At 40.2% G+C, this 13,081-nt stretch overlaps 1 protein-coding gene across 7 annotated transcripts in view; it reads right to left on the bottom strand.

The window, feature by feature from the left end:
* Positions 1–13,081, bottom strand: part of sepsecs (Sep (O-phosphoserine) tRNA:Sec (selenocysteine) tRNA synthase) — a 79,577-nt gene that overhangs the window by 23,709 nt on the left and 42,787 nt on the right. For all 7 annotated transcript variants that reach the window (XM_073064893.1, XM_073064890.1, XM_073064896.1 and 4 more), the window contains one exon: positions 1,044–1,173. In XM_073064893.1, coding sequence (XP_072920994.1) covers positions 1,044–1,173 — 130 coding nt within the window. The remainder of the gene's footprint in view (positions 1–1,043; positions 1,174–13,081) is intronic.

Here is a 13,081-nt window from a genome sequence, read left to right as displayed (position 1 = left end):
ATGTGGAAGTGTGGAACACGCCTGAGATTGCATACACTTGCATCTGTAATCCCACTATTGTCCAAGACCCAATTTCATATCTGGAGGCATTCCCTCGAATATTAATCTAGTCCCTCAGCCTTAATTACAACTAGTCCCTCAGCCTTATACCATTTACTTGATGGGTTGCCAAGGTGGATGAAAAAGGTAAGTGGAGGTGACTTTTATCATTTACCATTAATATTTTAAATAACTTAAACAATTTAGATGTGCTTTTAATATATTGTTTTAAAGTTTTTATAAAATCATTATGAAAATCTTTTTAAAATAAGGATAATTTCGGCTATTTCTAAAGGTCTCACAGCTGCAACACCACTGAGACATCAGGACTCCCCTGCAAGTATAACTGATGGATTAGTGCTGGGGCAGTGCATCTCGAGTACCACTAGGCCTATTATGTGACGTTTCAGATATAACTTAATACACAGCAGTAAAATTTCAGCAGGGCAGGGCTTCACCATTCTTCCCTGAGAACTAAAAAGAAACAATATAATTACATGTTTCAAGCTACCTTTGAGTATTGGTACTGATTATTCATTAAACCCCACAGAAAAAGGAAAGGGGAACAGTACAGACATTTTACAAGAGGTCATTACAACACACAATTTATTATGAGGCGCAAGTTGTATTTTAAATGGTAACATGAAAATAACTCCTCATTTCTAAATATCATTCAAATAATGTTAAAAAATTTTAAATATACTTACTCTTAATATTGCTGTTCATTTCACTAATATTGACAACTGTAAAATAACAGTTTCCTCAAAGAACTCTAAACTCAACCTTACGAGTTCTGTGTGTGTGTATATATACATATATATAAAACATATTAGTTCATATTCAAAATCCTAAATCAAATTGGGATTAAAGAGCCTTACTTAACCAGAATTAGCATCAAAGATTTTCTTCAGCCAAGCTGGACATAAATGAAAGTTGACCTTGCAGTAATTCTCATCATTATTATAACTACAACATATTTTACTAACTCAAATATAGTTAATTACCTGGATACATTTTGCTGATTTCTTGAATGAAGGCATCATCAAAACCAGCAACTACAGCGCCACCTACAGGAACCATGAAATTCTTGTCTAAACTCTGTACAAAGGCATCTATTCGGCCAATGCGAGCTCCCTAATTAAAGGAGAAAATAAAGTTACTGCTAAAACAAAAGAAAATTACATTCGGACTACTATTTTAAATACAAGAAGTCTGAGCCTTCCAGATACATTTATTTAAAAAAATAAGTGTGATTTCACATTTTTTTTTCAAATTCTGGGAATATTTAAACATGCAAATAACAAATTCAATGCACCAGAGAGAATGGCCAAGAAGATGTACTGACTCCAAAAATCTGAAGTAAATGTACTGAGAATGGTGACTGTATCTAGTGTTAACTTAGTTCTCAGGGTGTACTACTTAGCACCTTTCCAAATCAGTTCAATCAATGTTAAGGGTGAGAAGGGACAGTAGTGGGGGAGCATTAGTTAAAGTATCAATTCATTGCTCTTGATGAGAATGGAAATAAAAGGGGATATAATCAAATGTGAATTATTTTAATGATGCATTTTATAAAATGCTGATTTGTTGCAATACAGTTTTCATTAATATGAATGATGTTGAGTGCAGGCAATTAAACACCTTTGAATTTAGGAAAACAGTGTCAAAAAAGCTCCCGGGTATGGTCTCTGGCAAAGATTAATGTACACTCCCCAGTACTGTCCCACTTATATTACAGGAACACCTTCAAATGCAGCAATCTTTCACTTGCCACACACACCACCAACCAAATCTGGGTCAATTTGAATTTTGTGGAGCTCTTTTATATAACTGGAAAATGGACCTGAAATCCCCAGTTTCAGCTCACATCTGGCCACCTGAGGGAGCTTTACAATCCATCAGTCAAGGCTTGGTTCAAATCCAGGCCACAGACAGCAATTGCCAACAAATCTTTTCCTCCAGCAGAGATCTACCAGAAGGAGGCGCAAGAATAGAAAAGCAGAAAATGGAAAATGTCTGGAATACTCAGGTTAGGCAGCGTCCATGGAGGGAAAAAAATAGCATTACCAGTCAGAGACCCTTAACTAAAATAGTTCTTATAAAGTTCACTGGCTCAAAGAATAACATGGTTTATCTCTCCACAGATTCAGATTCTTCAGGTATCCTCAGAATTTTCTGTTTTCATTAAAGCAACAGAAAATCTTGCCAGCATCACTGAATTTGGATAACTAATTAAAATTATTTGCATCAAAGTTACTCCACACTGTATTGGAAGAAAACAGTATTGCTTGTTACCTTTATACTGCTGAAGTGAAAACTTCAAATATAAGCTTATTGGGGTTCCCTGTGTATTGTAATGCTAAAACTGACATTGTCTTTCTCTGTGCTGTTCCCTGTAGACATATTGCAAGTTCTCGCATTCTCATCATTTTGCCCAGCAAGTGTAACCTCTACAGGCAGCTCTTAAAAAGGAAACAGCAACATAAAAGAAACTCTCTTCCAGCTAGGTAGAGTACAGAGAGGCCTAGGCATCCTTGTGCATGAATCACAAAAAATTTGCAGGCAGATACAACAGGTAATTATGAAGCCCACCAGCCTATGGTCCTTTTCTTGCCAGTCAGTTGGAGTTTATATATAAAAGAGGTACTTTCAGTTCCTTAAGGTTGTTATATCTGGGGGGTGCGAAAGGGGATAAGCTCCCACTACCTATTAAATACCTGAATGGCATGCACCTCAAATAGCCTGACAAACATGTCCAGCTCCTAGCCTTCACGTGTGGCTTAGTTACTAAGCATGGTGGAACCATTTCTACTGACAGGAAGGGCAAAGACAGGTTACTGGCACCTTAAAACCAGTCACTTTGGGCAGATGGGATTCGTCAGCTGTGGTTGGCAGCTCATCTAGGAGAAGGAAAACTCTGACCTCAAACCTCCAGTGCCTTGCGGCTGTACCCACTCATGGGGAAGGCTGAGGGAGTGAACCCTGAGGGAAAAATGCAGAGTTGGAATCTCTAAGGCAGTGCTATGAGTTCAATGATGACTGGTAACTCCTGTGATGCTGCTGGTGCCAAACCGTTATCAGTCTCTGCTGTTCCTTTGCGTTCATCAGATGCTCTTTTCTAAAGAGCAAAAGGGAGGTGAGAGTTGATATTGGACCACTGGAAAACGATGCTGGTAATATACTAATGGGCGACAAAGAAATGGCAGATGAACTTAATAAGTACTTTGCATCTGTCTTCACTGTGGGAGACACTAGCAGTGTGCCAGAGGTCCATGAGTCTCGGAGGCGGGAGTGAGTGCCATTGCTAATCGAAAGGAAAAAGTGCTAGGCAAACTCAAAGATCTTAAGATGGATAAGTCACCTGGGCCAGATGGACTACACCCCAGAGTCTTGAGAGAGGTTCCTGAGGAGATAATGAATGCATTGGTCATGATCTTTCAAGAATCATTTGATTCTGGCATGATCCCGGAGGTCTGGAAGATTGAAAATGTCACTCCACTCTTTAAGAAGTGAGGAAGGCAAAAGAAAGGAAATTATATGCGAGTTATCCTAACCTCAGTGGTTGTGAAAGTGTTGGAATCCATTATTAACGATGAGGTTTTCAGGTACTTGGAGACTAATGATAAGTCAAAATCAGCATGATTTCTGTAAAGGGAAATCTTGCTTGACAAATCTGTTAAGAGTTCTTTGAGAAAGTAACAAGCAGGATGGACAAAGGAGGCAGTGGATGTCATTTCTTTGGATTTTCAGAAGACCTTTGACAAGATGCCATACATGAAGCTGCTTAACAAGATAAAATCCCATGACATTACAGAAAAGATGCTGGCATGGATAGCAGAATGACTGACAGGCAAAAGGCAGCGAGTGGGAATAAAGAGGGCCTTTGCTGGTTGGCTGCCAGTGACTATTGGTGTTTCACAGGGGTCAGTACTGGGACCGCTACTTTTCACATTTTTTTATCAATGATTTAGATAATGGAATTGATGGCTTTCTGACGAAGTTTGTGGATGATACAAAGATAGGTAGAGAGGTAGGTAATGCTGAAGAAGCAATGCGATTGCAGCAGGACTTAAGACAAATTGGAAGAATAGGCAAAAATGTGGCAGATGGAATACAGTATTGGGAAATGTACCATAATGCATTTTGGTAAAAGGAACAATCATGCGGACTATTATCTAAATAGGGAGAAGGTTCAAACATCAAAGGTGAAAAGGGACTCAGGAGTTCTCGTGCAAGACTCCTAGAAGGTTAATTCACAGTTTGAGTGTGTGGTAAATGCAATGTTGGCATTTATTTCAAGGGGAATAGAATACAAAAGCAAGGAGATAATGCTGAGCCTTTATGCAACTCTAGTCAGGCCACACTTGGACCACTTTCAACAATTATGGGCCCCATATCTCAGAAAGGATGTGTTGTCCAGAGGAGGTTCATGAGGATTATTCCAGGAATGAAGGGGTTAACATATGAGGAGCTGATCTTGGATCCCACTCAATCCCATATGCCTGGCTTCTCGCCATATCCTTTGATGCCCTGACCGATCAGGAAATGACCTACTTCCGCCTTAAATATATGCACAGACTTGGCCTCCACCACAGTCTATGGCAGCACATTACACAGATTTACTACTCTCTGGCTATAAAAAAAATCCTCCTTACCTCTGTTCTAAAGGGTTGCTCCTCAATTTTGAGGCTGTGCCCACTAGTTCTGGATACCCCCCACCATAGGAAACATCCTCTCCACATCCATCTTATCTAGTCCTTTCAACATTCGGTAGGTTTCAATAAGATTCCCCTTGCATTCTTCTAAATTCCAGGGGGTACTGGCCCTAGGCATACTATTTAGAGTTTTGGTCACTTTTTTAAGTAAGACTACACAATCATTGGATGATTAAGGTGCAATGTGGCCTGCTCCTGCTCCTATGTTCTTGTGTCCTTGAGCATGTTACTACTGAATGAATGGATGGATGCTTCAATGCTGACAGGGAAGTGGGATGAATTTCTGAGTGTGCCAGTAAGATCTGGACAGACTGCTGAAGTATAATGGAGATACATGAGAGGCAGCTGACGTTTTGGGCTGAGACCCTTTATCAGACTGAAAGAAAGAGGGTAGAAGTCAGAATGAAAGCGTGGGGAGGGGGAGTGGGAGGAGAAGATGCATGAGCTGGCAGGTGATAGGTGAATCCAGGTGAGAAGGGAGAAGAGTGGAAAGTGGGAGGAAGGAAAAATAGGAATGATATGAGAAGCTGGGATGTGACAGGAAGAATAGGCAAAGAGCTGAAAAATAAGGAATCTGATAGGAGAGGACAGTGGACTATAGAATAAAGGAGAAGAAGTGGGAAACCAGAGGGAGGCAAATGTGAGTTATGGACAGGTCATGAAATTGGGGGAGGAAAAAGATAAAGGGTAAAGGAACAAGAGGGATAACGGAAAACAAAGAGGAGCATAAATAAAAGGAAGTGGTCAACTTCCAATATAATATAGTGCTGCTGAGGCTGTGGGCCTGTTCTAGCTGTTCCAGGCTTTGAATCTGTGGGCTGTGCAATGTTCTGCTATCTGATGAACTTTGGCTGAGGCTGTGGGCCTGCTCAGGGTGCTCTGGGCTTCGTGTCTGAGTACTCACTTTCATTATAAATGCTATTTGCTTACTTTCATTGTTTGCACAATTTTTTTTTTCACTCTGCAAATTGGCTGTTTGTCAGCCTTTATGTTTAATGGCATCTTTTGGGTTTCTTGTTTTGTGGCTCCCTGTGAGGAAAATAATGTCAAGGTTGTATAATACATACATACTTTGATAATAGATGTGCTTTGATCTTTGCTTACATAGCTAAAGAAATCAATGTCAATGCCATCAGGTTGGAGACAACCAAGATGGAATATAAGGCGTTGCTGCTTCAATCTGTGTCTAGCCTGAACTTAACAGTAGAGGAGGCCATAGACAGACTGTCAGTGTGGAAATGGGAAGTGGAAGTAAAATAGCTGGTCACCAGGGGATCTCAACTGTTGGCTCTCTAAATGGCACAGATTTATGGAAAAGGAGCTAATAAAATTAGAGATTACACAGATGCTGAAAATCCAGATCAACATACATAAAATGCTGGAGGAACTCAGCAGGTCAAGCAGCATCTATGGAACTGAATAAATGGTCGATGTTTCGGGCTGAGAACCTTCTTCAGGACTGGAAAGGAAGGGGTAAGATGGCAGAATAAAATGGTGGGGGAATGGAAGGAGGACTAGCTAGGTGATAGGTGAAGCCAGTTGGGTGGAAAAGGTAAAGGGCTGGAGAGGAAGGAATCTGATGGGAGAGGAGAGTGGACCATGTGAGAAAGGGAAGAAAGAGGGGCAGCAATGGGAAGTTATAGACAGGTAGTGAGAGAAAAGGTAAGAGGCCAGAATAGGGAATAGAAGAGGGAATGTGGATGGGGAAAAAATGTTACTGGAAGACAAAATTGATGTTCATGCCATCAGGTTGGAGGCTACCTAGATGGAATGTGACGTGCTGGTCCTCCAGAGAATGGCCTTATCATGACAACAGAGAACAAAGGAGGTCATGGACTGACATCTTGGAACATGAATGAGAATAGGAACTAAAATGGTTGGCCACTGGGAAATTCCACTTTTGGTGGATGGAGCGGAGGTGCTCGACAAAGCGGTCCTCCAATTTACACGTATCCCACCAATGTAGAGGAGGTTGCATTGGGAGCACCAGATACAGTAGATGACCCCAACGGATTCGCAGGTGAAGTGTTGCCTCACCTGGAGTGACTGTTTGGGGGCCTGAATGGAAGGAGGTGAATGGGCAGGTTTAGCACTTAGGCCACTTGCAGGGCTATGTGCCAGGAGGGAGATTAGTGTGGAGGGACAAATGGACAATGGAATTTTGGAGGGCGCAATCCCTGTGGAAAATGGAAAATGGGTGGGGGGAGGGCAAAGATGTGTTTGGTAGTTGGATCCTGTTGAAGCTGTGAGGAATGAGTTGAATGCAGAGACATGTGGGGTGGTAAGTAAGGACGAGAGGAACTCTATCACTGTTAAGGCAGCAGGAAGGTGAGTGAGCAAGAGTGTTTGGGAAATGGAAACGATGCGGGTGAGGGCAGCAACAATGAGAAGGAAAGAAAACACAGTTCTTTGAAGAAGGTGTACATCTCTAATGTCCTGGTAAGGAAAGCCTCATCCTGGGAACAGATGCGGCAGAGATGAAGGAACTTAGAAAATGGAGTACCATTTTTACAGGAGACAGGGTGAGAAGAGGTATAATCAAGAGAGCCATGGGAATTGGTAGGTTTATAAAAGATGTTGGTAGACAGTTGGTCTTTAGGGATGGAGAAAGAGTGATCAAGAAAGGGGAAGGAGGTGTCAGAAATGGACCAAGAGAATTTAAGAGCAGGGTGGAAAAAGCTGGGGGCAAAGATTTCCCCAGATTCTATCACTCATCTTACAGCAGCTAATTAATCTACCAGCCCATTCTCACCAAATGTTCTCCACTGTTTCTTCCGAGAAGGAATGTTATGCTAGAAAAAAATGTGCTAGAGAAATCCAAAATGCTGCCAAAAACAATTCTCAGCTGTTACCAAGATGCCCAAAAATTTGTGCAAATGTACCCTGCTCCAGGCTAAATCAATTTTCAATCAAACAACACCTCCCTCCCACCTGCAGAGCTGGTAAATGCATTTTAGTTCACACTACTGAAGCTCAATTTAACAGAACCTGCTGGAAAATGCTAACCATTTGATGTCAAATTTCCAGCATTTCTCTACACATGTTCTAGCATCCTGGACTTCTGAATGAACTTGCAAACTACATGGAGATCTTGCAGACTGTACATCAACATCAGGCCTAAATAATTCAGTTGTCACATGGGTAAAAATGCTCTGGAATACTTTTGCAAGCAAATCAACACCAGTGGATCAGCAGCAGATAAATATGTGTATCTTTATATGTCAATTGCAATTATAGGCAGATTGTTACTAGCAACAAGTTCTGGACCATTACTACAATATAAAAAGCTGAATTGGACATTGTTAACCACAATTGACAGATGACCCAGTGTTACAGAGAGGTGCATTCCTACAAAACTATCTTTATCACTAGTTCAATAATGCAAACGGATTTTTCCCCATTGAATACCATATTACAAGTGGGCAGGTGTTTCTATGGCATGTTATATCAATATCCGGCCCATATTATGCCACTTTATTTACAATTATGAAGTGACAGTGCCCTAAAGGCTGAGGCCTACTGCAGACATGGGTGGGGGGGTGAACAGGTTTAGGAAATGGGAAGATCAAGGAATTGATGAGATTTGAAGATTGGGGTTCATGGAAGAAAGGTGTTGTAGGATGAATGTGTGTGTGTGGTGGGGGTAAGGGGTAATGATTAAAGTATGAAGAATTAATGGAAGTGGAATAAAGGTTGGGGATTATTTTAAGGAACTGGGTATAAGAATTGGCCACGGCAGTATATCACAGAGAATGCCTTACAGATGAAGAACACAGTAGTGCTGTACTTTGAGATGACTCGTCTGCAGAATGGAGAGGGCCTGGCAAAGTAAAGACTTGGCTGTGACTACCAACCCAATCAACCCATATTTCTTATGTTCTTATGATCTGTAACATCATATCCAAATCCTATTAGCCCACAGTAATGGCTGATTAAAAATAACAAGTGACAAAATTTGCAGGAACTCATTTTGTGAGTTTCGGAGTTCCTCCAGCATTTTGTGTGTGTTGCTCAAGATTTCCAGAATCTGAAGAATCTCATGTAACTGACAAAATTTGATATTTCTTTTGCATTTCAATTTTCCCCATATAAATTGCATAAGAACAAATTTTACTCTTACCTCAAATTTTTGGGAAGTAATTTATGAATTCTTTAAGGACAAATTTATGTTACCTGAATTGCCATAATATGCTGGTCACCTGTACCAACAATGTCAATTCTATTCGTCACCTATCTATAAGGAATAAAATGTGACTATGCTCTGAAAATGCTCATCACTTACTTTGGTCATTAAATATCCATGTTTACAACTGTAAAGTTATAATAACTGTTTCCATTTTCAACACTTTGCAAGACGACCATTGTGGTCAAGTGCACAATACCCCATTCCTACAACTTAAAATTTTCTCAGCAACTTTTACTTTGCACCAACATCACAGTTACGTTTTCTCTCATCAAACGAAATGCACAGAATGTTGGAAACTTTTAAAGCAAACACATCTGTAAGCATTTATATATAATTAGTGTGCTCTTCCCCAAAGGTCCAAGTTGAAAGTTATTAAAATACTGTTGGCAGAAACTGCTTTAATTACTGTACCTGAGAAAATACTCAGTAAAGCCAGCACAGATAACACTTTGCTTGGAAAGATAGAGAGATCCAGCTGATAATTTTCAAAATTATCAAAGGATTCTAAGATATGTTCTTCCTTATCGTCCAACACCCCTTTCACCTGCAGATCTTGTTGTTCAGTTATCAATCAGATTAAAAAGAGCAATCTGGTACATGACCTTCATAATTTATTCATTTGGCGATGACAAGACTGATGTGCTCATCTAATGATATTTGGCATGCTTGGAAATATAACGGCTGTTGAAGAAATTACTTGTACTGCAAATTTTCAACTGTAGGTAAATCCTCATCCTAACTCTCAATGCCATCTAGGACACGTAGTTAATTTTTCATCTAAAATATATTTGCGATGAACAGATGAACTAAACCAATCTAAGTTAATAAAAATGGTACTTAAGCCTGAATGGGTGGAGCTTAGAAGAAGGATGGCACCTAACGGCGACCTACATCTTCGGAAACAGCTTTATTTCTATCTTTGATATCTCTTTTTATCCTTTCAAGGTTCTTTTGAAGACCCTGACCTGGAGTTAAATGCTGACTTTGGTACTTTGTGGAAATGAGACCCGCTCTCAGGGCCTCACGACCGGATGCTTTTCAATATGTCAAGGACGCGGCCTGGAAGCCTAGTGTGCCTTCAGAGTGCCGGATTTTTGTGGCTGTGGAGAAATGCTGATCGAGGCCAGTGCTGCCTCCTGATGTGTCATGGGAGTAAATGTAAGATCGAAAGCAGTGAGCTGGCTGCGGGCTGTGTCCCCAAGGACCCGAGCGCTTTGGGCACAGAGCTCGGAAAAAACAACACAACAGACTTGTAACACCATAAATCAGCAAGTTGTTTTGTTATGTGTCCCCTCTCACTGTGAAACGGGGACTCTTCTTTCTCTCTTATTAAGGGGGGGGAGGGGGAGGGGGAAGGGGACAGAGACTGATTGTGATATGTTGAATACCAGGTGAATGAGTAGCCTTTGGGGGTACTGCAAGTCTGTGTCTTTATGGATGCTTTGCAGCACGCTCGAGTGCTTGTCATTCATTCTTTGGGGCACTGTTTTTTTAGATGTTTACGAAGAAAAAGAATGTATGTATGTATATTGTATACACTTCTCTGACATTAAATGTACCTACTGAATAGTTTTTTAAAATCACCTGACAATTACTATCTTCACTCATAACCTGAACATCTGCATTACAAAATAATTGCATCCAAGTTCGCTGTACTTTGTAAAATTACTTTAGATCCCAGAAGCCTTCAATTTTAAATCTAAATCAAGATACAAAAGACTGCATGTTTAGAAGTTATTTAGCACAAATGGTTAGATTGTACATACGTTCAACCACATCTACTATAGAAGCAGTATTTTGTATTTTGGTTTAGCATTGCAATTGAAGGGTTCCAAGAACTAAAGTAACAAAAAATGGAAGCTTAAATGTTAAAAATATAGGTAAACAATACATGTCAGCTTATTAAAAGCCTTTCAGATGCAATGCTAATAAGAACATTAAAAAAGTAGGAGCAGGTGTAGGCCATCTGGCCTGTTGATTGTGCTCCGCCATTCAATAAGATCATCGCATGAACTGACCACGGACTCAGCTTCACCAACCTGCCCTTTTCTACTTCTAGTTTGGCATTGTGAGCTTATACTGAATGGCTGCCAGTTCAAATGAGGATATATCTACTGTTGTAACTTTGTGACCCAGATGCATTTTCAAAAGTGATCTGCTGGCTACACCTCATCTTTTACAAGTCAACTAAAGTGACGCCTCTTTGCATTCTGAAGCAGAAGTGCAAGATAAACTGTCCCAACTTCTCAATTTTGGCCGGCACTGGAGATTAGATGTGCTATAAAGAGAGCACAAGTGCATTCAGCCCCTCAGCTTCAGGAAATACAACCTAAATCATGTGAATGGGATTGCTGACCTGAAGTGAACTTAAAGGGAAGTGCAGATAATTTCAAATGATTGAGACAATGCTCCTTAAAGTTGAAGGCTAGATGTACTTTGCATCTGGCTCCTCTTTTCAGTACATCTATGTTTCTTTATGTTTAAATTAATAGTTGTCTCTTATATTTTTAATATTAAAATACTTTTATTTCAATATATTTAATTTTATTTGAAAGATTTTAAAATACATCTACCCTTTAAAAGCAGTGAGTTCTCAGAGGGCCATCAAGTAGTTATGGGTCTACAACCTGAGATTACAAGACCTTGACTCAAACCATAGACCATGCTTGGCCTCCATAGATGCTGCCTGACCCACTGAGTTCTTTCAGTAGTTTGCCTTTTCCTCCAGATTCCAACATCTGCAATCTTTTGAGTCTCCATTATTGAGAGTGGGCAGGCAATGGCGGTGGGCTGAAGATACACTATGCCTATAAAAATCCTATGTGCCATAAAACAAGGTAATCTTAGTTCCTTGCACTAAACCTGCCATGGTTTGTCCAAGATTAGCAATCCTACAGCTAGAATGGTCAAGGGTAGCTAGTTAGGTAGGAGAAGTAGTACTCAAATAAATCCACAGCACATTAGAAATCCGGATCACCAAATATGAACTTGATAGATTACATAAACTGTCCATTCAGCGACTGTTTGCCACTTTAGCCAATATCAGATATTCTCTTTTTCTCTGCTCAATGCCTTTCTCCACCTTCTCTGTTACTTAAGACTAACTTGCTTTCTCTCTTTATGAGTTTTGAGAAAGGATCATTGACTGGAAACATTAAGTAGCTACTCTCTCCACAGATGCTGCTTGACTGGCTAAATTCTTTCAACATTTCTGCATTCATGTCAGATTAACTTCCTTGGGCAAATCACATGGACAGCCAATGGAATCCAAATTAAATAGTACAGTTTTCTTTAAAACGAATTTCCTGCCTCTCAACTCATGCAATCTGACTATGCACAATTAAAATTCAGCTTATTTATTCATTCTTTGAAAGCATTTAAAATAGTTATCCAGGAAATAAGATAAACATCTGTACTGGATGACAAAGAAGTGACGGTCATCATGAGCTTCATGGTAAAAAGTATTTTATATACAAGTTTCTTATCATATTACACGTCCCATTCTAACTGTATCAAATGTATTGTTATCATGAAAATATAGTCATTGTTGTTAAGTGAACTAAACAGAACTAATTCTAATACCTCTCAGGCATCAAAGAAATGGAAGGACTGGATAAACCTGACTTAACAGGTGTGACTTTGACTAAGAGTCAGACAAATCGTTCTCTTTTTAATCAGTACCAGGGAGTCTATTTTGTCATAAACACGAGGAAGTCTGCAGTTGCTGGAAATCCAAAGCAAGGGACACAAAAAATGCTGGAGGAATTCAGCAGGTCAGGCAACATCTATAGAAATGATCAGATAGTTGATGTTTCGGGCCGAGACCCTTCTTCAGGACTGAGAAGGAAAGGGGAAGATGAACAGAATAAAAAATTGGGGGAGGGGATGGGGGACAGCTAGAAGGTGATAGGTGAAGCCAGGTGGGTGGGAAAAGTCAAGGGCTGGAGAAGAAGGAATCTAATAGGAGAGGAGAGTGGACTGTAAGAGAAAGGAAAGGAGGGGGAGACCCAGTGGGAAGTAAAAATCAGGTGAGAAGAAATAAAAGGTCAGAGTGGAGAATAACAGCAGTTGGGGGAGTTTTTTAACCAGAAGGAGGAATCAATATTCATGCCGTCAGGTTGGAGGGTACCCAGAAGGAATA

Source organism: Hemitrygon akajei, chromosome 13 (assembly GCF_048418815.1).
Source record: "Hemitrygon akajei chromosome 13, sHemAka1.3, whole genome shotgun sequence".
NCBI lineage: Eukaryota > Metazoa > Chordata > Chondrichthyes > Myliobatiformes > Dasyatidae > Hemitrygon > Hemitrygon akajei.
This window is presented reverse-complemented; position numbering and strand designations above follow the sequence as displayed.